Source organism: Molossus molossus, unplaced genomic scaffold (genome assembly GCF_014108415.1).
Source record: "Molossus molossus isolate mMolMol1 unplaced genomic scaffold, mMolMol1.p scaffold_m16_p_21, whole genome shotgun sequence".
Classification (NCBI taxonomy): domain Eukaryota; kingdom Metazoa; phylum Chordata; class Mammalia; order Chiroptera; family Molossidae; genus Molossus; species Molossus molossus.
Window position 1 is genome coordinate 21547699 of NW_023425357.1, and position 27079 is coordinate 21574777.

General features: G+C 41.8%; 1 protein-coding gene across 2 annotated transcripts in view; it reads right to left on the reverse strand.

The window, feature by feature from the left end:
* USP10 (ubiquitin specific peptidase 10) overlaps positions 1-27079 on the reverse strand; it is a 73823-nt gene that overhangs the window by 8342 nt on the left and 38402 nt on the right. For both annotated transcript variants that reach the window (XM_036274998.1, XM_036274997.1), the window contains exons 3-11: positions 25256-25316; positions 19674-20714; positions 9437-9528; positions 8823-8932; positions 8129-8184; positions 7792-7895; positions 6769-6868; positions 5318-5492; positions 2334-2499 (exon numbers count right to left, since the gene is read on the reverse strand). In XM_036274998.1, coding sequence (XP_036130891.1) covers positions 2334-2499; positions 5318-5492; positions 6769-6868; positions 7792-7895; positions 8129-8184; positions 8823-8932; positions 9437-9528; positions 19674-20714; positions 25256-25316 — 1905 coding nt within the window. The remainder of the gene's footprint in view (positions 1-2333; positions 2500-5317; positions 5493-6768; positions 6869-7791; positions 7896-8128; positions 8185-8822; positions 8933-9436; positions 9529-19673; positions 20715-25255; positions 25317-27079) is intronic.

Genomic DNA, 27079 nt, shown 5'->3' on the forward strand with positions numbered 1-27079 from the left:
TTTGTATTCTCGTGCCTCTGTATCTAACAAGAATTTGTGAGTTAATGAAAAGTGTGACGACAACTCCACAGTTAAAAGCAGGGATGATGTCTCCAGCTTTCACTTGTGAATCGAGAGTTAGATCAGAGTAAATCCAGGATGCCTCTCAGTGTCATGACCTATGATGCTGACCTTATACTTCAAGCAATTCATAAGGAGGTTAATCTGAAGTTCTTCGATGTGTTTTGGATTTCCAGACAAATTGAGGCACATTTTCTCATCACTCAACAAAAGCAGACCTTTTCTATATAGCAAATATTTTGTATAATCCTATTTTCTCATGGACCATCATTCTGTGTTCCCACAGAAAAAGAAAGACGTTTGACCTAAAAATGTTATATAATTAAACTCAGTATTTTAAAAAGTAAATTAAAAAAAAACACACTCCAGAAAATGTGTCATTTGCTCTTTACAGATATCACAAGCTGTCCAAAACATTCCTTCCTCGAACATCTGCTTTTCTGAGTATTCTCACTCTTATCTGATAACCACACACCACCAGGACCATGGAGCTAGAACAGTTAGCAATGTTCTTTTGCGACTTCAAGGCTCTACCAAAACGCCCTTCTTTCTTGGATCCTTCCTCTAAACCTGCCAAACAGAATAACTCAGCTTTTCTTACCACCCTCTGACAACAGCCAACAACTACCTCTCTCGATCGGCACCTCCCACTACACGCCCTCCCGGAACTCCAGGTCTAAGCAGCGGAAGCAGGGAGAGCGACAGGCACACCGCGGACGGGCCCTCCTGGGGCCCAGGGAGAGCCTCAGCAGCAGCAGGAGCCCACACAGTGGCTCCGAGAAGACAGCAGGACGAGTGGCACGGTGGCCAGGACAGTGAGTCCACTTCTGGAGTCACAGCTGCCACAGAGCGAGCCCTGGACAGTCCCCAGTCCCCACAACCAAGTTCACAGCCCTGCCGCACGAACCGACCTCTCTTGACACAAGTACCCACTCTCTCTCTCTTCCACTCGGCCCACCCCCAGAATCTGCTCAGCTTACTCACAAAGCCAACTGCCAAGGTTTTGTCACTGACTCCTACCACCTTTATCTTTCATTTATTTTTTGTTAATCCTCACCTGAGGATATTTTTCCATTGATTTTTAGAGAGTGGAAGGGGGATGGGGGAGAAAGAGAGAGAACCATCAAAGTGAGAGAGACACACCAACTGGCTGCCTCCCACACATGCCCCCACCCGAGGCCAGGGACTGAACTTGCAACCCAGGTATGTGCTCCTGACTGGGAATTTAACTCATGACCCTATCCACTGAGTCACAATGGCCAGGGCTACTACCTTTATCTTTTAAACAAAACTGCCCATGAGAAGCAATCAGAAAATATGGTAGAAGATTAGGCATAATTTCTGTAAATCCCCCAAGAGGCTGGCTTGACCAATCCAAAGCAAGAGACCCCAGAGGAACACATCCTACTTTTGTTCCTTTACTCAGAGCACGAGTTGCAAGGCAAGGGTACGTCCACCTCAGCTGTGCAAGGAGTTGACAGCTTTTCTGTGCCGGGATGTCTTTCATCACTTTGCAGCCACTATGCACTATTATTTAAATCAAGCTTTGCAGGAATACTATAAATTGTTCAAAAATAACCAGCCTGCATTCACCTCCCAACACACATGTATGAGTTCACTGCCCCGATCTAGGACATAGAGGGAGAAGACGTTCAAGCGCAGAGCTGGAAATGGGCACGAACTGGCACGTCTGGACAGCCAGGAGCCAAGCAGTTCTCGAAGCGCAGCCCTGACCCATCCCCCGGACTGCGCGACAAGTGCACCACGCTGAGCTGTGACCTGCCCCTCGTCTCCTGACCTAAAGACGGTTTACCTTTTCCAGATCAAATCAAAGAGCAGCAGGCAATAGAACTGCTTTCTACATTTCAATGTCCCTGAAGATCTACAATCAAATGCAAAACAGATGTGCCATGAATCTTTTCCGTCCTGACTAATCTCGTGAAATTGTGCTCCAGGATGTCAGGAATGTAAACGAGCTGTTCAGCCCGACAGGGACAGTGCAATTTCGTGGTGTCATGATTCGAGCACCAGAAAATGAAGTGCAGCTCGGGATAAGTAATCCGTAAGACCGTTACCTTGTGCTGAAGGAGATTGCTAGGATCATCTGTTTCAACCATTTCATCGAAAAACATGAAAACTTTCAGTCCAAAAAAGGTAAGTAACTGATTTAAGAGGCAGAACTCAAATACACTTGTCCTCGTTCCTAATTTTGTGTTCTTTCTACCACAGTAGAGTGCCTCAGTAGAAAGGTTCAAGATCAACCATGGACATACCTCTTGCTTGGTTTTTGTGGTATAACCTTGGACAGACTCTCTTGCCACCAAGCTTTCCAACGCATCCTGGACTGTACGTATCTTGTCAGACTGGATATCCAACTGCAATGTGAAAAATGGCTGCAAAGTGGCAGATTCTTTTGAACTCTGCTGGTAAACCACAGACCTAAGAATTAAAAACAAAAACAAAAAACTTAAGAGACCACTCCTTCCCACTTTCTCTTAAGGTTATCCAACAGGAGAAGAGGAATAAACAGTGAAAATAAGATTATTCAATATCACTTTCAGAAGACCAGAGAACAGAAAAGGCCAAAAATATACTGAATTTAAAAATAATTCTGCTGAATGCCACCTCCTAAGTATTTCTAGCAACTGTATCCAACAGTTGATAATTTCCCAGTTCAAGTGCTCTGAAGAAAACATATTTCACCTTCAAATCCCTTCACCTCCACTCCACCATTTATTTAATGCACCAGTTAATAAATGTGACTATCTCACCGTGGCCTCAAAATGCTGACACTTTTCATTTTCTCAAAGTATCACAGCCTGCTCTAATAAAAGAGAGGAAACCTCAAGGTAAACAGAATATTTTTAATGGCATTTTCCCCTATAAAAATGACTTACAAAGAAGAAGAGCAGGGTGCGTATAATAAAAAACAAGTTAACATTCCAGGAAACAGGGCTACCTCCCTCAAGAAGAAGGCTGCCAATTCAACCTTGTTTTCTTAGCTGGTTTTTCATTTCATTTTTCTTTTTCTAAGTTTTTCTGAGTAAAAATTGTGTGTTCGGCCCATCTGTCACTTAGCCTCAGCAAGGAAACATTCCAAGAGTTCAACAAGGGATTCTATTTCTGCAGCCTGGGTGACCTAGTTTATAAACGGAATAAAATGGGTGTGGCTAAATATTCAGACTTTTTTTTTTAATTCTTTTTCAGATAGAATGGGAGGGAGAAAGGGAGAAGAGAGAGAGAGAAACATCGACGTGAGAGAGATACATCGAGTGGTCACCACCCACACGGCCCTAATGAGGGCCGGGGACAAACTGCAGCCGAGGTACGTGCCCTTAGAGGAAACCAAACCTGAGACTCTCTGGTCCGCGGGCCAATGCTCTAACCACTGAACAAACCAGCCAGGACGATATTCAGATTTCTTAGACCAGATAAATGAAGAGCAAGCTAAAAGCTTTTCTGCTTAGGGTTTGATTTTCATACGGGCGCTTTCCCAGTGCAGTCTGAGGAAGTATCTCCACACCCCTTTCTAGTGTAAAGACTTGAGTATGATTGCCACTCCCTTGGTTCCAGAGAAAGGTGGAAAAATCACTAATTAAAGTTGGTGAAGAAATCAAGAAGTGGTCCTCTTGGCTCAAAGGGCCTGGACTTTATCAAAAGTGCCCCGGGAGAAAGGGGACAAACTTTAGAAGAAAACCTTTCAACTGGTCTGACTAAAGAATCATCCTGAACAATGGCTGCTATGCAAATAAAAGAAGTCCCTAAATTATAAGCAAGTGTTTATCTTTCCTTTACCATTTTTCAAAAAGACATATCAACAACCAATGTCAACACAAAGCCCACAGAGGCTGAGGCAAGGGACCACGGCAGAGCCATTCAGGCTAAGCTAGAAATGCCCCAAAGTGGATTCTGGATTTCCCACTGGTCATCCTCGGACATAGTGGGGACCTTCGGGTATGGGGGCCATCAGTGGCACGGTAATCCTGACACTTGTCTGAGCAGAAGTGCGGTGCTCTCTTTACACCCATGTGTTCTATCCCCTCATCACCCCGCTCTCCCATCCGAGCAGTGCCCCAAGGATGCTAACATCAGGCTGCTGGGCTAATGGAGAGCTCAGATCACACTCGGCCTCCTCGCACTGCTGCTCACAGACCTGGACCCCTGCTTCCTTCTCCCAACACGGCCCAACCCAAGGAGCTATATCTGGTAAAAACAAGTTACCGCAGCAGCGATTGGAGGCCGGGCATTCCCCAGAGCACACCTGAGTGCAGGCCGACATGGAGATTCCAGAATAGAAAGGGGCTCTGGGAGTAACTCACAGCAAAGGACACAGAAATGACTTGTTCAAGGTCACATGGTGGCACCACTGGCTTCTAAATGCAGTCCTACAGCATCACTGACTAGCCAGGGAGGAGTTGGTGCAGATTTTCTGAGGTTTTCATTAGCCTGTTGAAAGGTACTCAATCTAAGCTGTTTTAGAGCAGGGAGAGATTGAACTAACCCTCGACGCCGTGAAAGGGTGTTCTTTCTTGTGAATACACAGCATTTGGGACAACGGAAAGCTGAGAGTCTCACTAAGACACCACCCTGGTAGTTCTGCTGAGAGGAAATGTGCTATAATGAGGCCCTTTCAGACTGGGTGAGTGAATCTCCCAGTAGACGACACGAGTCTTACTGAATTCCACATCATGGCAGTACTGAACGGCTCTAATGTAAACAAACAAAAACCTTTCAGGAAGACTTGGTGAACTTGTGAAAAGCAGTTGGTTGAGGGAACTGGGGCAGAGGAGGTGCCAGGTACCCCAGCCTGGGTCACATGTCCTCCTTTATGTATAAGTAGCTCTCCCACATCCCCTTAACTTTCTAACTCACTTGGTCCCACTGCTTAACTTCCTCCAATCAGACAAACAATTTCTTCTCTTAACAAAAGATGTGTTTCGAGTAACTTGTCCTTCCCTTCCTACCTAGCTGTGAACAGTAGGGCTGAATGAAAGCAAACGTCGAAGGAGGGGAGTGAGTGCCCAGGAGAGGACAGGCCCGGGGTGCAGCGCCCTCTGCAGAAAGGCCAGATGGGCAGTGTGAGTGCAATGGGGTCTGGCAAGAGAAGTATTGGACGTCCAAGGGAAGAGGGCACAGAAGTGTAGAGGTAAACCATTACATCAAAACTTCTCAGGGTAAGTCTTAAACCCTTCCCTTTTAGAAAAATCTCAAAACCCTGAAAAAGACAAATACTAAATTATTCCAGAAAAGCATTAACCTGATGTGTCCTCCAAAAATGCCAGTGATGGGGGTCTGAACAAAATCCGCCTGGCGAGTGACTGAAGTCTTGTTTCTGGGGCCCACTTGCTCCCACTCGTCTTCACTCCCTTCGCCTGGTTCTTCCTGCTCCTCGTTCAGCGGGCGGCGTCTGGGTCCATTGGAGATAGTAAGTTCTGCAAAGGAGACAGTCTGCTTAGGCTGCTGCTCACAACAAGAACAGCAAACACATTTAACACAGAAGAAAGTTCTACATGCATCATCTACACGGATGTGTTATTCATAGTTTTAAATAAAACCAAACTCAGGGTGTGCTCTACAGCAAGAATCCACAACATGTGTGACCGCTGGACCCCTGCTCACATAAACTGCTACAGAAGACATTCTTGGGCAATCAGAGACAGCTGAAGCCGGACTGGGAAGCAGATAGTATTGGATAGTGACAATTGGTTTTCTTCATTTGATAAGGATGCTGGTCACAGAGAGGAATACTCTTATCTTCAGGAGATGTATGCATTAGCAACTCAGGGGAAAACTAAAGTGCTATCTGCAACTTTATTTTGAACCATTCAGGAAAAACATGCACAAACACATGTGTGTATGCAGAGAGAGAATGGCAACATGTAACCATCACAGAATCCAGCGGTTATACGGGTATCCACCAAAGTATTTTCTTAGCTTCTCTATTTGATCATTTTCCTAATTAAAAGTTGAAGGAAAAAAGCAAAGGTTCTGGATAAATTCTGATTTATCCAAATATAACATTCTCAGTGGTATATAATAGGCAATGTAAAAATAATTAGTTATCCTAATGAGTAAATAAGTGATTTTGAAGGGCAAATGACGGAGGCGGGGGGTGGGGGGTGGGGCAGCTAAATATACAAACATATAACATTTATTTTATTTGTTTATTTTTTTTATCCTCACCTGAGGACATTTTTCTATTTTTTGTTCAGGTAGAGTGGGAGGGGGAGAGAGGAAGAGAGAGAGAAACATCGATGTGAAAGGGACACATCGAGTGGCTGCCACCCGCACGACCAACCAGGGCCGGGGACAAATTGCAACTGAGGTACATGCCCTTAGCGGGAACCGAACCCGGGTCTCTCCGGACCGCAGGCCGACGTTCTAACTGCTGAGCCAAACCGGCCAGGGCTATAACATTTATTTTAAAATAATTCTTAAGCCCTGGCCAATGTGGCTTAGTTGGTTGGGTGTCGTCCTGTGCACCAGGAGGTGGCTGGTTCGGTTCCCGGTCGGCACATACCCGGGTTGCGGGCTTGATGCCCACTGGGGGCCGTGCAGAAGGCAGCTGACTGATGTTGTGCTTTCACACTGTTTCTCTCTCTCCCTTCCCCTCTCTGAAAATCAATAAACTTTCTTTAAAATAATAATAACAACAATTCTTAAGAAAATGTTCTCACACATTTTTGTAGCAAACACACCACGACCTACTTTCGTTATTTGGTGAGAGAAGTTTCTTTAGGTTTAGCATTTCCTCATGAAGTCCATTTAGAATGAAGCCTAAGTATTCCTCAGCATCTTCTTGTCGACCCTGAAAAAGTCAAATACAATTACATTAATTTCAACCGCGTACTATTAAGACCTGCAAGGAATGTAACACCTGCATATTCAACCTATGCCTCCTCTTAAATTCTCAGCACATTTCCAGGTACTTCCCCTAAGAGTGTGTGCATTTTTCTTTGGGCAGCTGAGACTGGGGGACAGGGAGGAAGGAGGAAAGGGGAAACAGATTAAACACTTATCTCTAAGTGACAGAACTAATAGGCATTTTTTATTATGCTTTTCTGTATTTCTGAAATTTTCTACAATAATTATACATTACCTTTATAATACAAAAAGCTACTTAAAAGTTGCCGTTTTGTTAAATGAAATAGAACAAGAACTGGTCGTCTAGGGCCTCCTCCCTGCACAAGCTCATTCACACGGGGAATTGTGGAATCAGCAGCCCCAATGTGTCCTTTGGGTCAAGGACCCGAGGAGGTGCTCAAGCATGCAAGTATGAAGACAGAAGAAACTCTTCTGAAGGCTGCCGCTCTTCCAGGCCACATCAGCCCATTCAGCCCGAACAGCAGAACAGTGCAGTGGTTAAGGAGCTGACGTGACACTTGCTCTGCTGTTTATTAGCTGTGTGACCTGGAACAGTGACTTCACTTCTCAAATGTAACAAGGAGAGAGTAATCATACTTTACTCACAGGGTTAATATATGAAAGCAACTTACAACAGTAGTTGGCACACAGTGAATGATACATCAGTTGGCTCTGATTATGATGATTATCACCATCCTCTTTAAATTAATTCAAGCGACTGACTCCATAACAAGCCTAATTCTACTGAGCACACCCACCAATCACAGCACTTAAAGCAGAGGGCAAGCAATGAATAAGTAACAGTTAAGGCACACAATGGGGTAAAAGGCCACACTTCATAGTGGCTACATTAGAGAAGTTCCAAACCTTTTCAGACAGGCTCGACTTGATGACCGTCAGGAGTCTATAAATATATGTGGGTTCAAAGGCAGCTCCAGGGCGGATATCCCTCACAATCTTATCCCCGAGAGCTGCAATGGAGACAGAACAGAGACTTTCAGAACAAAGAGAAAGTCTTAAGTGATGAAGAACAAAATCATCAAAACTCCCTCCCATGCCCATTAATGTTGAAAATAGCATAGGTATAGTAACCTATATTTAAAAAAACATTTTCTTTCCAACAAGATGGAACTTATCAAATTCAGCCATGTGACTTCACAACTCCCAATATGTAATGACATCAGAAGAGCTCATTTTTACTCACCCTGTCTGGGTTTTGGAGGTACTGGCATATTAGTAAACTCATTCATTAGCCGAACACTAGACATGGAGGAAAAATATTTAGTAGTACATTATTTTATAAGAAATGCTTTTACTAAAAAGCCCTTATGGCTAAATAGGCTACTAATAGTATGAAGATAGCACACTTTAGGCAACAAATGCTGTAATAGCTAGTGAGTTCTTAAATCTTTTCTATATGAGTTTTAAGTAATACATTTCTATATATTTTAAGTAATAAATTGGTAAACACTAAAATTTATTTCACCAAATCTAAAAAAACCCAGATAAACAAAGCTCCAACGTTTGCAGGTGATCAAGAACTTAGCTAAACTATTTGAATTCTGTCAGAGAAGAAAAACCCACTCCCTCAACACATTTTTTACTGTTGTTAATCCTCACCTGAGGATATTTTTCCATTGATTTTTAGAGAATGGAAGGGAGGGAGAGGGAGGGGCAGGGAGAGAGAAAGAGACAGAGAGACAGAGACATCAATGTGAGACACACTGACTGGTTGCCTCCCGAATGACCCTGACCAGGACTGGGGATCGAACCTGCAACCCAGGTCCGTGCCCTTGACCAGGAATGGAACCTGTGATCCTTCGGTCCAAGGACCGATGCTCTAACCGCTGAGCCAAACTGGTCAGGGCCCTCAACACATTTTTAAGCACCTTACTTACAAGCTGTCTATCATGGGTGTTGACGTACAAGGTCTTTGCACCTTTGAGTACAGAGGAATGAACTTCATCAGGTGATACATCGGAGGGCAAGCAACCAGTGCCTGCAGTGTCTGTGTACCGGCAGTAAGGAAGTGTAAAGGAAAAGAAACAGATGAGCCAAATTCCCAAGAGGCACATCAAGCACAAGCACATATAAAACTAAATAAGCCAAGGACATTGAACAACTTAGATATGTAAACACAAAAGGGAATAAACCAAATAATCACGGGGATAACTGCCTTTTGATATCCACTTAAGGGTTTACTCTGCAATCAGCAGTTTACATACAAGAACTTGATTCCACCAAGATAAATCAATGAAAACAATATTTCCAGCTTTAAGTGGTCATTCTGCTCTATTATTTGGGACATCTACTGAGAATAAAACTTGCCTCATTCTGTTATTACTAGGAATAACACTGTTTATAAGCAAGATAGGCAGACTAAGTTAGGAATCAAGTTTCTGGATTCAAAATTTAGGGTAGAAGCCCCATGGAAGCTGAACTAAGTCAAACATGCCCGAGGATGAGAAAACAGTAGTGAGCCGGCCTTGGGGACAGCATCTAAGAAGGATACAGCATTAATGTAGCACCAGTTTCCTTTATTGATCAGTCCACGGGGTTGCAATGACACTGGTTTATGTACTAGGGTTACATTCTCCAGTAACTCTGAAAGAGTAAAGAAGCATATTTAAGAAGTTAATGACATCTAATGAATAACAGTGAAGTAAATTCTTATGCTCTAGTCTGGGAGAGTGTTCAAAACCCCTCCAATAAAGCACATATCCAGAGATACAGTATATGGTGTCAAAGCTTCATTCCATTCAACATCATGTACATTGTATGATTACAATTTTTAAAAAATACTCCCCCCCAAACACCACCATTTATTTGTCTTCTTCTGGGAATCTAACTAGGTAGCATGAGAACTATTTTAACAAGAAACACCATGTCAGTATCAGAGAACAGACTGAAAAGACTGACAGCTAGGCATGCTCGGTAACAGCATGGTCCCCAAACCCTAGCTATAAAGGTGTTTCCACACAGAGCCAGAGTCTCATTCATGTCTGAATCCCAGCAACCACCCGAGGGCACAACACATCACAGCGGGTGACTGTTCAGTGAGTAACAATACTCCTTTTTTGGGACCACTATCTTCTACTAACTACATTATATTTTTCGTTCAAAGTCGAGTTTAGGGAGTTTTGTACACTGGAATTCCCTTAGAAACAAGCTTCCTATCCTCGGATTTCAACCTTGGACATCACTCTTCCTCATAGTCTTAAGTAATGCTTTAATGATTTAAAAATGTAGGTGTTAAATAATTATTTTTTCCAGAAATTATTTTTTCCTGTTATGCAACGTTTAACAGTGACAGCTACAATTTGTGGACACCTTCTACACTAAGCAGTGCTTTACAATGTACATGTTAACTGGCTGTACGTAATCCTTAGTAACGCAGGAGTGCCACCACTATCCCCTTTCGCCCGATAAGGAAACAGGCTCAGAAAGGTTAACTAGTTGCCTGTGATCACCTGGAAGGCGGGGCTGTGCGTGGCCAGACCACACAGCCTCCCTTTATTTTCAATTGTGTACTAGGAAAGCAGCACTGGGTGAGCGTGCATTTGATGGTAGCAACTATCCACAGCATCACTCCAACAAAAGAAGCCTTTCTCTGAAACACAGTTGGACTGGCAGGTCTCAGGCTCAAGCATTAAATGAAGGAATTAATTTGCAAAGTTCTAATGTCAACACACGTCTTCCTCCCTCCCTTCTGTGAGGGTAAATGCCCTCTTTCCTCTAATTGAGGAAGCATGGAGAATAATTTTCCCATTTATAAAAAGTAAAACATTACAGGCCCAAGAGAACCCAGTGGAATCTGTTCAGTTAAACTAAACTTGCAAAACTCCACTCACTTCTCTTACTACAGGGAACACTACTGGGCTTGGATGAGGAACAGAGACCCAAACCACAAGCCTCCATGTGAGAACACCCAGCACAGACAGTACTGCCCATGTGGCAGCCACTGTGCTAGGAGCTTCATCTGTATTACTCATAACCATCCTAACAAACCTATCAAACAAACACCAGTTATCATTCCCCGTACAAGGGAGAAAACTGAGGTTGAGGGGTTAGGTCATTGGTGGAGGTCACATAACTGAGCTGATACGTGAACCTGGGTCTAGTTGACTCCAGAGGCTGTTGTTTCTTCTCAGTAGACAATGGGTTCCACTTTAAAATCCTTTACACTAAGATTTCAAATACTAACTTTTCTCCACAGGTTTAAGATCTGTCTGTGAGCCGTAGTATCACAGCAGTCCATGATTTCCGATGTGGGCCATAGAATGGCAATCATTTGATATAAACACTACAAAACCCCCTGCATTTTCAAATAAGCATCAATCCCCAATGAACACCTGGCATAGCATCTGTAAATCTTTGCCACTATTTTTTTATATCTAGAACCAATTAATATTAAGTTTTTACAGAACTGTTAAGACTCCAAAGCAACGGCCTTCCTAATCCCAGGACCTCTATCAAACATGCTGCCTTCTGCAGAGCCCCGCCGGGCACCAGCTCCGGGAAGCACGGAGATGACCAAGAGGGGCCCTGCTGCAGGACAGCTGGCACACAGTGAAGAGGGGACACCACAGGGCAGGTAAAGCTCAAAGGGGGTCGGTCAGTGGAGAGGACGTTCAGCCCAATCCAAGGACTGGAAAAACCCTGAGGCAGCCAGGGGCTGATGACAACATATGGCAGCTGATATCAGAAGATCATCTCCAGCTGGGGTAATGGTGCCTTCTACCAAAGAACAAATACAACAGGATGTATGGGTTATTTTCTGTTTTGTGCTGTGATAAGATAATGAGTCTACTTTTTAGAGGTGCTGATAAGAGGTACCCAGATGACACCAGCAAATAGAATACTTATACTCACAGACGACAGGTAATATATCTATACTTAACAAACACACAGGCCCCTGCGGCTTGGACTGGAATTATGCATTCTGACACCACACACAGCAAGAAAAGCAATGGGTCAGAAGTGGAACCCTAAGCAGCACCAAGTCTGCGTGACAGACGAGAAGAACCTGTTACAGTGATCCAGAAGAATGGGCAGTTTGAATTAGTAGTAGGGGAAGAAGCAAGTTCCAGGGTCTCAAAGGCATAGAGGACAAAATCTTCTAGGGTGAGGGTTTGGGGTGAAGGTCCAAGGGGGAGGTGGGGAAGGGGCCTGATGACATTAATTCCTGTTCAATACAGACTGGAGGAATATGGAAAGAAAATGGCCAGGGACAGGTATACAAGATCTGAAACTTACCTTCTTCTAACAGACTCAAAAAGAAAAAAAACCATGTTTATAGATAATCAAAGGTACTTTAAATTCATATCTCGTTAAACAAAAAAATCATTTGCAAGGCTAACTCCACTCTCAAAAGGAAAGCAGATGCAAAAAACATGAAGAACCATTTGTCCTAAGCTCCACTGAAAAATACATCTCTTCTTATGTTCTTAACTAAGCCACATGCCCAGAATAATATGCACAACTGGAGGATGAAATATTCAAACCCTATGGAATCAGGAGAATAGATCCAACTTAAAATTAACTATTAGCCGACTTCTTTCCAACATTCAGCTGGGAAACAGCATGTACTGGTTAGACAGAAACCTTTGGTTTCTACATAAACTCTTCCCTTGAATTGATGCCAGCTTCGGGCCATTACTGTTGGTTTGCTTATTTTAAGGAGCAGGCAGGTAAAAAAGCAGTTTCATTGTTGATCTTACACAATATGAAGGTCAAGTCTCTTAGCATCACCTAGTGGTTTGTCCCATAACTGCAAGTAACAGAACATTCCAAGTAGACATTAAAAAGGCAAACATTCCGAAACATAATGTAGAACCAAGGATTCTTTAGCAAATGTACAAAACTAGCTTCAAGTCTTTAACAGTCTTTGAAAGAGCCTTATGGTACAATATTCATAAATGTATGTTAATAATTCTTTACAGACGTAGAAAACAGAAACACTGAACAATCTAGTTTCCTTAATGATTATGTTGTTATTCTAGAAAAAATTTCTCTACTGTGACAAGTCTCCTATAAGCTAAAATACAAAATCATTCTGTTATTACTATCTTCCAAAGATCCCAAACTCTCAAAGTAAGCTTGACTAATGACTGGAAAGTCTTCCCTGAAGGCATCTTAGAGCTGCACACTCTATTAATCTCCATAGCAACAGACACCATCACTGGTTACCTTGTATTAGGGATAAGTAGCTCCCTCCCTAGATAGGAAGCTCCTTATAGACAACACCTACACACTGCTAACTACTCAGCTGTCTTCCCTATCCAGGGCAACAGGACTTCATGGCCTGTCCCTAGCCTGATAATGCCATCCCCATTGGCTACATCAAGTCTCCCCCTCCTCTCCTTTATCCACGTCCCTCTGCAAATGATTCCTTCTTGCTTTCTTCTAATAAGAGCTGCCATCTGTTCCTTTCCTATCTTATTCTGTAGACAACCCTTAAGGCAAGGCAATCGTTACTCACTGACCTAGATAGTGAATGGCATACTGTAAGTACATATAAGACAGTAACATGGGATGAATTAAACATTTGGAGACCAAAGTTGCTAGTTATGGTAAATGACTGCATTCCAACTTGACAGAAATGACCCAGTGAACTTTAAAGGTCATTCTAGCACACAGTTCAGAACACCTCCAGGAGCGCCCCTGTGGAAAAGCAGACAAGGGCAAGAGTCCAAGAAGACAAACCAGACACCTGGGTTCACACCCTGGCTCGACCACTTCATTCGTTTCACACCCTGGAGCAGACGACTTCACTCCTTCCTCACGTGGAACAGAGATGCACCACCATCAGCTATGCGCAGGCTACTGGGTGATAATGGAACACGTACAGAAAACACCGAGCAGGGTTGTCAGCTCATCACAGACACTGCACAATCCTTACTAGAAAATAAAGAGCTAATACTGATTTATGGGAGAGTTTTAAAGAACCAACAATTTTCAGTACTCCAAGAAAATTCCTTAAGTTTTGCCAATACATATAAAGTTCCATTTCAAAAGGATTTAAATATTGTAAAAAAAAAAAAATTAAGATTAATTATCTTACTGTCTGGGATTTTCTCTTAAAACCAAATATCCAAACCATTTATGGGTTCATTTTTGTAATATATTGTACACTGAGCCTCCCCACTCCTCCCACGCCCCGGAAGAACCGCACACTAAGTCAGACACTAACTTCGGATGAAGTTCGTCAGTGTGCGTCTCTTCTTCCTCCTCCTGGTGAAACAGCACAGATGCAAAGACCACTCTAACTCCTGCAGTCACCCGCTACTATTATTGAATCCTGTTAAAATGAATGAATCCTATTGCTATAATTTAAAAGTCAATTATTCATGGCTTGCAGACAAGCCAGTATGAATACGGCCACAAAACTCTTGGTTCTATTTAATTAAGTTCCTTTTATAATAATATCCACCATTTCCATTACTATTTTATTCCTACCCTAAAGTCCAATAAGAACTATAATTATAAAAGTGAAAAATTTCTAAACCAGAAAGGATAGCCAAAGAGAAGACAGGATTATTTCCTGAGGTTGAAACTTTAAATCTTACATGTGGTCCCAAGCCAGCATTTTTGGTAAGCTATTTTCCCTTGTTTTAATCATTTACTATAATAACAAACTTTTCCCTTCTTTTCAATTAATCATTGTTGGTTTAATTTTACTACTCAGACCTATTCAGAGAGCAACTTTAGGAAAATGGCTTCCCCAATCCACCTTTCTCACAGGAGTTGGTGGGTCTCCCCAAAACAATGTTATTGGAATGGTACAAAAATTCCAGAATGACTTCCTATCACATAAAAGATGAGAAATTGAAACTGACATATTCACTTCTGTAATAGCTCAAAAACTAAATGGCTGAAATTAAAGTTCAACTTGATGAAATCTGACATACAGAAAAAATGAGTGGTTAATAGCCTTTCTTGTATTTTAAGACATATATAGCAACTCACTTGTTGCAACATACAATCCAAATTAAATGATTTATAAACTCAGTGGCAATAACTAGCATTATAAACTTTTAAGTCAATATAAGCTATGATTATTCCTATATGTATTTTACATATCAAATTTTGTTTTCCTAAAATTAAAATTTAGAGGTCATACTACCATTTAAAATCCATGAAAAAGCAAAGTGCAGAACTTCGTTGATTCTTAAGGCTCAATAACTGGCCCATAATTGACATTCTGACATGCTGACCTGCTTTTATGTCAACTTCCTGACTGTTCAGAACATTTACCAAGTGTTTTTCTTTTCCTCATTACATCACTTTGGAAGAACATATGCTATCTTGGTGACCTCATCATGTGGAGGACAGCAAAACGACCCAGATGTACCACTATCCATTGATTACACATCAGCTTATGTTTTATTAAGTAAGATAGGGTCTCAGTTTAGTTCTATAAAATAGAAGCAGATCATAAATATCAGCGAGGACATATACATATCAAATCACGTATGGACTGAACTCTCAACCCACAAGGGTGGACTCCTGCCAACAGGTACTACACCTCTTTTTGGCTTAGGGCATGCCACATTGTCACTACTTTGGAGAATTTGAAGAGAAAGTGCAAAATATTTGAGAAATCATTTCCCAGAGGGGAGGAGAATGTATAAATATAATTTATAAACCACCAAAACAAAGATCAATAATAGGCTAAATTTTTGTTTACATATCAACTAAACATGGATACAGAAATTCATTTTCCTGAGCATATCCAACCTGTATAATTGTGTTGCTCTCTCCACTACTGATGTTTTAGTTGAAGTGTTCTACCCTTCCATCTTCCTCTTTTTTTTTTTTTTCATCCTCACCCGAGGTCATTTTTCCATTTTTTGTTCAGGTAGAGTGGGAGGGAGAGAAAGGGAGAGAGAGAGAGAGAGAGAGAGAAGACATCGACGTGAAAGGAACACATCGAGTGGCTGCCACCCGCACGACCGACCAGGGCCGGGGACAAACTGCAACCGAGGTACGTGCCCTTAGCGGGAACCGAACCCGGGTCTCTCTGGACTGCAGGCCAACCCTCTAACCGCTGAGCCAAACCGGCCAGGGCTCCATCTTCTTCTTAAATAGAGTTTATATTTAAGAAACAGCCAATGGAACAAACGTTGACAAATAATCTACACTGTGAAGATGGCCCTGCCACCAAGAGGTTGAAAGCAGAACCCATTAATGTAATGGATAAACAGTTTACGAGTAATCAAGAGTTGGATGTATTTCACTTTCAAATGCGTTATATGTGATTCATAATTTTGTTACAGTTCATTTGTCTTCCTAATTAGTATCTCACTTGTGGTTATACAAAAATTAGTTGGCATTTTAAGCAGAGACGTAATGACAGGGCTGATGATCCAGGAATGTGAACATCTAAAATAAATGAACCTGAGATCAAACATTAGCTGTAGATATTGTTATTATTCTAAGAATTCAAAAAACAGTTGACAATATCTGAACTGTTCCTTTCTCCCTCTTTTCCAAAAGCCCATAAGTACAATGATGAACATAAAAACCACTCTCTCAGTTGAACCAGTTACATGTTATTACAGGGCAATACTACAATAATCAAAATCAACAGATCTTTTAATGGAGCTAGAATTTCAGTTATGCTGCTTAAAATAAGTGGGCCTATGCTTAAAAGCAGGCCCACTGAAAGATAGTTTGTAGTAGTGGATCTGACATAACAAATTGAATATATTTTTTATCATTTTTATAAAGTAAATCTCTAAGTAGGAGAATATGACATTGGGAAAAAAATTCCAAACAATACCACTTTAAGCTCTATATGATTCCAAGTGTTATTTAGTGTGACTACTATTATAGAAAGTAATATTGAAAACAATCGCCCTGGCCAGTTTGGCTCAGCGGTTGAGCGTCGGCCTGTGGACCAGAGAATCCCAGGTTCAGTTCCCGCTAGGGGCAGGTATCAAAAAAAAAAAGAAAAAGAAAACAATCAGCAACCACATTCTATATTTCTAAGACTCAATAAACAAGCTCAAAAGAATAACGTATTTTAAAAGCAACTAAACTTTTGCTCAGATAATTAACTCATCTTTGTAACTCGCCTAATCAAAATAGGATTAAGAAAATAAATGTTGGGGGAGGGGCATGGGAAAACATACTACATGAATTCAAAAAGAATTACTTGGATTGTAGCAATGCTCTCCACTAATACAAGTAATTAAGAGCTCCTACATTCATAGTATTTTACAAAGTGGGTTAACATTAGATATAACAAGTTATTTAGACTTTAACATTCACAGAACAAAGCAAACTATGTATTAAATCACATTTAAAGTCAAATGACTAGAATGTTTTAAAACATTTAAAATGAAGCTTTTCTTGCCCAGCTGGTGTGGCTCAGTGGATTGAGCATCGTCCCATGGACTGGGAGGTCCCAGTTCAATTCCAGGTTGAGGCATGTGCCCCAGTTGCGGGTTCGATCCCCAGTGGGGGGCATGCGGGAGGCAGCAATCAATGTTTCTACCTCTCCCTTCTTCTCTCTCTAAATCAATAAAAGTATATTTTAGCCCTGGCCAGTTTGGCTCAGCGGTTACAGCGTCGGCCTGCGGTCCCGAGAGACCCGGGTTCGGTTCCCGCTAAGGGCATGTACCTCGGTTGCAGTTTGTCCCCGGCCCTGGTTGGTCGTGCGGGTGGCAGCCACTCGATGTGTCCCTTTCACATCGATGTTTCTCTCTCTCTTCCTCTCTCCCCCTCCCACTCTGCCTGAACAAAAAAATGGAAAAATGTCCTCAGGTGAGGATAAAAAAAAAAAAAGTATATTTTATAAAAATTAAAATGAAGCTTTTCTTATCGTAAGGTTTTCCTTTGTGAAGTAATTTTTAGGAACAAAAGTATAATTACAATACCTTCAAGACTTTCAACTTAAAAAGCACATTTTAAAAATCATCCCACCATGCATTTCTCATTATAGGTTAAAGTAAGCTTTTTTAACTTAATGATCTATACAAACATTTACACAAAAACTGTCTTATCCTGACTGTAACAGCATTCCCTTGCAAAGAATACATTCTAAACATTGTAATAAAAAAAATCACCTGGCTTTTAAAAATCGGTATGAAGCCCAAAATGACTGACCTATCAATTATCTTCTCATTTAAAGAGAACTGCAGCTCCACCACTGTGCCTCAGTGGACTGAGCCTCGTCCCATGAACTGAGAGGTCCCAGTTCAATTCCAGGTCAGAGCACATGCCCAGATTGTGGGCTCGATCCCAGGAGGGGGCGTGCAGAAGGCAGCCAATCATTGTTCCTCTCTCACATCAATGTTTCTATCTCTTTCTCCCTTCCTCTCTCTCTCTAAAAAGATCAATAAAAACATAAAAATAAAGAGAACTACAGACACCAAAATTAATCAAAATGACTGTACAAGAAATAAAATGTTCACTTTTTAAAAAAAAATTACTGCTTGCTGTCATCTTACTGGCATCAAAAGAATGTTTTTTTTTATCCTCACCCAAGGACATTTTTCCATTTTTTGTACAGATAGAGTGGGAGGGAGAGAGAGGGGGAGAGAGAGAGAGAGAGAAACATCGACGTGAAAGGGACACATCGAGCGGCTGCCACCCGCACGACTAACCAGGGCCGGGGACAAACCGCAACCGAGGTACATGCCCTCAGCGGGAACCGAACCCGGGTCTCTCTGGACCGCAGGCCAATGCTCTAACCGCTGAGCCAAACCAGCCAGGGCCAAAAGAATGTTTTATATTTTATGGAATTCTGACCATTCATAAAAAGAAATGTTTATAGTTGATGGAATTCTGACCATTCATAAAAAGGTATTATACATTTTACAGCTTAGCTTACTGCTGCATTCATCCTCATGCCTGGCAATGCTGTTGGGTGCTCCAAAATGTTAAATCAGAAAATATCACATAAAGCCTAAATAAGACAGCTTATTTTAACTCAGCTAGAAGAGTGATAATCTAAAGAGTAGGCTACTAAATTAAACATGGTATGATGAAACTTGAAGAAATAGCTCTGGCTTCTCAGATATGTATCAACATACACGCTCCTCTATATTTCTGACTTCCCACTTTAACTTAAAAACAAATGCAAATTATGCAGCTTTATATTTTTATTGTGAATTGGTTCTACTTTTGAGCCTTAGCACTTCAAAATAAAACCTTAACCTTGAATCAAACTGTTAGTTTTTTCTTTTCAAGAGCGACCCTGATGTGCTAAAACTAAGTAAAATCCATTTACTCAATCCAAAACAGGCATTAAAAATAAAAACCCGAATGTTTTCTTATATCTTAAAAAATATAGAAAAGAAACAGTGCAAAGTGAGTCCAAATCAGGAATTATACCAAAGGTGTACAACAGGTGTAACAGATAGGACAAGTCCATTAGACCAAAGGCATACAATAGGTGTAACAGGACAAGTCACAATGGAGCAGAATTACTTGATCAAAAGGCAAGAAGTGGAAATGTCATTTGTCAATAAAAAATGGACTGGTAACAGACATAGATTTTTCACTTAACATAAAAGTATGACAACCCCCTCCCATTTTGCTTATATATTATTTTGCTTTGAGGTAACTGCAAAGCACAGGCATTCTTCAGAGATTCCTATTAATACACCGGCAATCTATATTGCTCTGGGTAACAATCTATCACCGCAGTTTATAAGCCCAGACTGTCTCAAGCTTCTCACTCAACAGGCGATGAGATCTGCTCCCCTCTTCACTTTCCACCTGTATCTTTGGAACTATACCTGCAATCTTTATGGCTACGGGATCCTCTGAAACTGGAACAAGCCCTTCCTTGACTTCAGCCTGCTTTTCAGAGACCAGGGGAGATGTGACAGGAGGGGAATACTTAGTTTCCACAGAAGCCATGGGAGAGGAGGAGGAGGGCTTAGAATCATGGAAAAGGCTGGCCCATGACTTAGGCTGACTGACGGGAGTGGTGCCCGCCACAGAGGCCGGGGCATCCGCAGGAGGGGAAGCGCTCTCGGCCTTAGCTGGGCCTGAGTCCGTGCTTTCCACAGTGTGCAACTCCACCCCATTGGCAGCTGAGCCCTCGCCCAAGGATTCAAGTATCTGTCCATTAGCAACTCCAAGGTTTTCAGTAGTATCAGTCCCAATGTAAGGGTGAGCCACAGCTGTCCTCAACAGGCTATCCCTGCCAGCCTCAGTAGGAAGGCAGGACTGTTCAAAGTCAGGCCCCTGGCAGCCCTCAGGTTGCCCTGCAGTCCTAGCGTTGCTGTCCAGGGCTCTGGGAAAAGAACCACCAGACACAGCGTCATTGACGAAGTCAGTGGAGTCCTGAGGGCTGCTACAAGTCCTGGGTGTCACCAGCAAGGACATATCACTCATCAACTCTATATCCTCTGTGCCTATGCTGTTCAGGACTGCTGGATTGGCATGGCCATTGACCAGGACTTCCGTGGAAATGCTACCCTCACTGCCATCTTTCAAGTAACTATAATATCCAGGTGGACGTTTTTTCTTCTTTTTACGCTCCCTTTGTCCAAGACCACCCGAGATGCCATCATTTTCCAAAACTTCCGCCTCCGTGTTGGTACTGCCATCCAGAGCAAGGGCAGAGCCTGGGTACTGGCAGTCAATGGAGCTGTAGTTTGCTTCTTTTTCTATTTCGTCAGGGGTCTTTTTGGAAGTTGTGCAACTAAGAATAAATTCAGGGGCCTGAGGATTCAATGTGCTTGAAATACTATAGTTGGGAGTTCTCTGCAAAGTGTCATTAGGCTCAATTACTTCATTAACACCAAACTCGATTCTCTGATATTCTTGTCCTATTTAGAAAGAAAACAGTAAACATCCCATTAGTTAAGAATACAGCTATACAAACTATAAAAATATCAATAATTATCTTTTCTTTGAAAACTGAAATGCTGAAGTCTTCTTCTAATTAACAGAGCTGACATTTTATTTCTGTGCTAAATAATTTGTTGAGCCCTGGCCAGTTCTGCTCAGTGGTTAGAGCACAGGCCCGCAGAACAGAGAATCCTGGGTTCAGTTTCCGCTGGGCATGTACCTTGGTTGCAGTTTGTCCCCGGCCCCAGTTGGGGTCGTGTGGGTGGCAACCACTCAATGTGTCTCTCTCACATCGATGTTTCTCTCTCTCTCTCTTCCTCCCCTCTCCCTCCTGCTCTATCTAAAGATAAATGCAAAAATGTCCTCAGGTGAGGATAAAAAAAAGTGACAAAAAAAAAAATGATTCATTGAAATAGTAACTATAAAATTATAATTTGGGGATATGAAAAACAGCCTGTAGATTTATCTTCTACTCTCAGAGTAGCTAATGGAGACTTTCATAAGGCAGAAATTAAAATAGAATTATTAATATAAAGCAAATAATATTTTGCCTGTCTAAAAACACCCCTCAATGAAATCTGACTTTACTAACTTACTTTATTCCTGAGAGTAAGGTATAAGCTTTTTAGATAATTAAAAGAGAATCACACCCAACCAGAATGGCTCAGTTGGTTGAGTGTTGTCCTATGCACCAAAAAGTTGCCAATTCGATTCCCAGTCAGGGCACATACCTGGGTTGCAGGTTTGATCCCCAGGGAAGGCAACTGATCAATGTTTCTTTCACATCAATGTCCCACCCCCACCCTACCCCCTCTCTTTAAGTATGTCCTCAGGTAAGAATTTTTTAAAAAGTAGCCTGGCTGCCCTGGCCGGTTTGGCTCAGCGGTTAGAGCGTCCACCTGCGGTCCGGAGAGACCCGGGTTCGGTTCCCGCTAAGGGCATGTACCTCGGTTGCAGTTTGTCCCCGGCCCTGGTTGGTCATGCGGGTGGCAGCCACTCGATGTGTCCCTTTCACATCGATGTTTCCCTCTCTCTCTCTCTTCCTCTCTCTCCCTCCCACTCTATCTGTATAAAAAATGGAAAAATGTCCTCAGGTGAGGATTAAAAAAAAAAAAAAAAAAGTAGCCTGGCTGATGTGGCTCAGTGGTTGAGCATCGACCCATGCACCAAGAGGTCATTGGTTTGATTCCCAGTCAGGGTATATGCCCTGGTTGTGGGCCCAATCCCCAGTGGGGGACATGCAGGAGGCAGCCAATCGATGTTCTCTCATATGGATGTTTCCATCTCTCCCCCCCTCTCCCTTCCTCTCTCTAAAATTAATAAAGAAAAAAAAGAAGTAAATAAAAGAAAATCACAACAACAAATTTAGAGACTTAACGTCATTGCTATATATATGGCTTCTCTAGTTAATTAATGTAAGTTAATAATTCAAAAAGTATAAACTATATCAAAAATAATCCTATATTAAAGTATACTTCAGCCCCACTGGTGTGGCTCAGTGGTTGAACAGTTTGATTCCCAGCATGGCACACGTCCAGGTTGTGGGCCCAATCCCCAGTGAGGGGCACGCAGGAGGTGGCTGATCGATGTTCTCTCTCATTGATGTTTCTATCTCTCTCTCCCTCTAAAAATCAATAAAGAAAAACTAATAAATAAATAAATACATAAAAGTATACCTCAGAAGCATTTTTTGTTGTTGTTGTCGTTAATTATCACTTGAGGATATTTTTTTCCATTGCTTTTTTTAGAGAGAGAGTGGAAGGGAAGGGGGCGGTGGAGAAACATCTATGTGAGAGAGACATATGAACTGGTTGCCTCCCACACATGCCCCGACTGGGGCTGTGGATCAAACCTGCAACCCAGGAACATGCCCTTGACCAGGAAGCAAACCCACGACCCTTCAGTTCTCAGGCCAACACTTCAACCACTGAGCTATACCAACCTGGGCCAGAAATACTTTTAAAATTATTTCCTGATCTCGTCCACTGACAACCTTAACTGAAGTCAGAAAATAGCCTTGCATGAGTCCTGGCCGGTTTTCTCAGTGGTTAGAGCTCTGCCCTGCAGCCTGGAGAGACCCGGGTTCGGTTCCCGCTAAGGGCACGTACCTTGGTTGCAGTTTGTCCCCGGCCCTGGTTGGGTCGTGTGGGTGGCAACCACTCAATGTGTTCCTTTCTCGTCGATGTTTCTCTCTCTCCCTCTCCCTCCCACTCTATCTGAACAAAATATCGAAAAATGGCCTCAGGTGAGGATTAAAAAATAGCCTTGCATGAATGCACATTAATCATCCACCAAATAAATCAATATTGGATTAATTTCATGAGTGGTGAAAGTACCTCCAAAAGTATCAAAAGATAAAGACAGGCCATGAACTTTAAAAAACTCTTTGGAACCCTTCAATACTTCCACCGAGTTGACAACACCTAGATATTCCATCCATTCCAGGATGTACGTTTTTTCATAGTTCATATTTCTGAAATCAGATTGAGTTTTAGAATCAATTGTGTCTTTCAAAAGACACCAAGCATCAACGTTAGCTTATGACGGATGAAGTTATACAAAAAATTTGAAGTTAAGAAAAGAACACGTGCCTTATTATTCATTTTTAGTGCATAACTGAAGATTTCTCCAAGTCTAGCATAAGAGGCCAACTGTTTTTTCAAGGCACGTACTTCAAGAAATTTCAAAAAACATAATGCTAAAAGAATTGTGTTCCATTAGAGAGAACTTTAAAAAAGAAAAAAATAGCCCCAGAGAGAAGCCAGTGTGTGTAAGTTAATGGGGGACAGAGGCCTAGTCTGGTAATTCTTCATTTGTTTTGATACAACACCCCTTCCTTGGGGTTAGGGGGGGCAGGGGAGACCTGCACAATGAAAAGTTCCTGAAAAAAGACTACTGACAGTAATTACACCTAACAGCAAGTTTACATATAAAACCGTCAATATGACAATTTGAATCCTCTGGCCCTAGAGCAGATTTTGTTTCCTTATTTAAAAAAGAATCACCAAAGAGCAGTTAGTTAATTTATTTTTCTTTCTCTCTGTCTCTCCCCCTCCCTCCCTCCCTCACCACCCTCCTCTTCTTTCTTTTTTTGTTAATCCTCACCCAAGGATATTTTTATATTGATTTTTTACACAGAGTGAAGGGGGCGGGGGGAGAGAGAAAGAGAAACATCTATGTGAAAGAACAACCCAATCAATAAAATGGGTACATGGGAACTCGATGCTCGGGTCAAGTAGGCTGTGGGTTTGTTGGGAGAGGGAAACACTCGGCGTTTCTCAAAGTCTGCTCACTGTGAAAGGTACTCACAGTGAAGCCTCCAATGTCTAGCCTATGACACTGGGAAGATGTTGGGCCACTAACTGAACTAGAAAAAAAGGTGGAATATGAAAGAAAAATAATGAAACATTTGAAAGCACTGAGTAAACATCTGCAGCACGCTCACTATGTGTAAAGTACATGGTCACAGAGAAATCCAACTGACAGAGATAAAAAAAAAAAAAAATGCCGCTCCAGAATGGGCAGCAAGGCAAGGGCCTTTGGGTCCCCCTAGCTTCATTTATTTTATTCTCAACCTATGCCATCATTAGAACTGCTCTTTCCCTTATGATTTCCTTTATCACTGCTTCTTATAAAACTGCTGATAATTTTAGATATAATCACTTTCTGATTTTACTTTAAAGAGTTTGGATAGTCTTTTCAAGGTTTATATTTAAACCTAAATTATGATTAAAACCCCTTTCACAGATCTGAGCATGTTAACAAAACAGGAACCAAATGCCTGGCTCTCAAAGAAAAGGCCTAGCTTTCAGCTTCCCCAAGGCCAGCCAGGGCCTTTGAGGTGATCCAAACTGAAAAATGGTCTAAACAAATTTGACCTATGCAGTGGTAGCCTGCAATAATTAAAGGACCCCGCTGTTATTTAAACATCAGGCACTGTGTATTTAAACAATACACAATCACTGTACCTCAACAAGCTCCCTCTCCAGGAATCAGCTCATGGTCTGTGACAGAGACCAAAAACAAGTAACAAACCAGGAGGTAAAGAGGTTACCTGAATTTGCAAGAGCATTCGTGAAGATGGGGTCATAAATGTAAAACTGCAGAAACGACAGATTTAAGCTGCCACTGAGCCGTGCCAGGAGCACATGCTCAGAGATGTGCCAGCTCTGGGCCCAGCAGCCTCCGCACCCAGGCTGAAAGCCCGGTTCAGAACTCTGAGAAAAGCATTGGCTATGATGAACATACTTATACCACTGAGAACTGCTAAGGAAAAAACAGAACTGAACTACTTCCTTAAGTAAATCTTGAATGGCTGACACAATGAAGCATAGAATAAACTTTAATTCATTAGTCAAAGTGGTTCAGTGATTACTGTAATTTATAGCCAAAACATCAAGCTGTAAGGGAATGTTTACTCAAAAAGTACGAACAAACAGGAAACACTGTTTCCAGGTACTGTGCCCACCCAGCATACATGGCCAGATTCACAGGGAAATAAAGGACAGAACAAGCTTACCATCAGGTAGTTCATCTGTATCCTGTGTGCCACACAAAACTGTTCCATTGTATGGAGGAAGCTGCATGAGGAATCAAAAAGATTTTAATTCAACAAAATGTTAAAATCCAACACATACTACTTCATTAAAGCAATGCTTCATTAAAACTCTTTACCCATGTAACTTCTTCTCAGGACATTTTTATCAAAATAACATATATGGAAAGCCGGTAAAATTAAACCATCTTCATTTAAGAAAAACTACCATAGGAATGCTTTTAAATATTTATTGTTATTAAACAGATCCAAAAAGGAGGCCAAAAAAAAAAAAAAAAAGCCTCCAATAGACAAGTAAATCAGCTGCAATAAAATGCTTATGATATGTATGTGTAACCATGGACACAGACAACAATGCTGGGGACAGGGCTCGGGGAGGAGGGTGTCAATGGGAGGAAAAGTAGAAACATCTGTAACAAAAATAAATTAATAAGAATAGAAAATTCTTATGATATATCCTTTGTTTCAGAGGATGTTAGTGACTGACCATAACTACCACAGCTACCTGTCTTTGTCCACTAGTAAAGACTCTTAGTTACCAGATCTGTACTTCATGTTCACTATCACTACATGTCAGCTCAGCCAGCCCATGGGCAGGAAGTAGAGAAAAACCAATGGGGAGAGAAAGTCTGGAATCCTGGCTCCCTTTTTAATACAATGCTTTAAATAACCAAATTAATGGCTAGAAATCACATTCCTTGTTTGGAAGAAATCAAGCAAAATGGCAAGTGTCTAACCTCTTCGCAAAGAGCAGAAAGGTATTATAAATGCATCATATTTTCCTCCTTCCTAGCTATGCCATAATATCTGAGAGCTGGTAATGTTTTCAAATGGATATGTTTGAAATTAGAAAGTTTAGATGGGAAGAGAAAGTAGACAAATAATTGTTACCTGAAGGCAGAACAAAGAACAAAAATCCCAGTGTTTATCAAACTCAGCTCACTGTAGCATTGGCAGTACAACGGCCCCATGCCTGTGTGGGGTCCCCGAGTCTGCAATATTCAGGGGCACCCAGGTAATTGCCATGACCACTACTACTGAGAATGACTGCTTAAGTGGCTTCCTCATCTGATTTCTCCAATTCACTTGTAGCAAGTTGATTTAATAATTAGAGATAAAAGCATATTGCTCCAAGTAACCAAGTTCTCTCCCCAGAGAACTAATGACAAATATGAAGCTAAAAAAATGCAGTGCTATTCAAAAGTAACTAACTGACCGCTTTCAGGATTTGAGAGCTACACATATTTCCACCATGTGGGGGCACCCCAGTATTCTTCACTGACACAAAAGGAGAACGCATTCTGTACGCAGAGATGTGCTACCCTGGCTTGCACCTGAACATTCATTCCACACACCAGTCAAGCACCAGGTGCTCCAGCATCTATTGCTGGCGTGAACATATGGAGCAGAAAGGTGCTTCTGAGGAAGCCACAAATCAGGGTCTTGTTCCTCTGCAGTCACAAAAGAAGTTTAGCAGACTCCCATACACAGAATGCCTTCCCTTTTCCTATCAATGACACTGGGGTGCCCCCTGGTGACAGAAATCTATACAATTTTAAGTCACTAAAAGACTTTTTACAAAATCTCCCTGTATTTCAAAATCTAGTTAAGTGGTAGAAGCAGGATCTGAAAAGAGACCACCCAGCAGACTCTAAGGCAATACTACCATTTTCTGTTAGTGTGTTTAAAACACTTATCTTGATATACTAATCTGGTTAAAGTGTAATCGTGGGAATTATTGAATGCCGAAATGAGTTCTGGCCCAGAAGTGTGAGTGTGTGAATATGT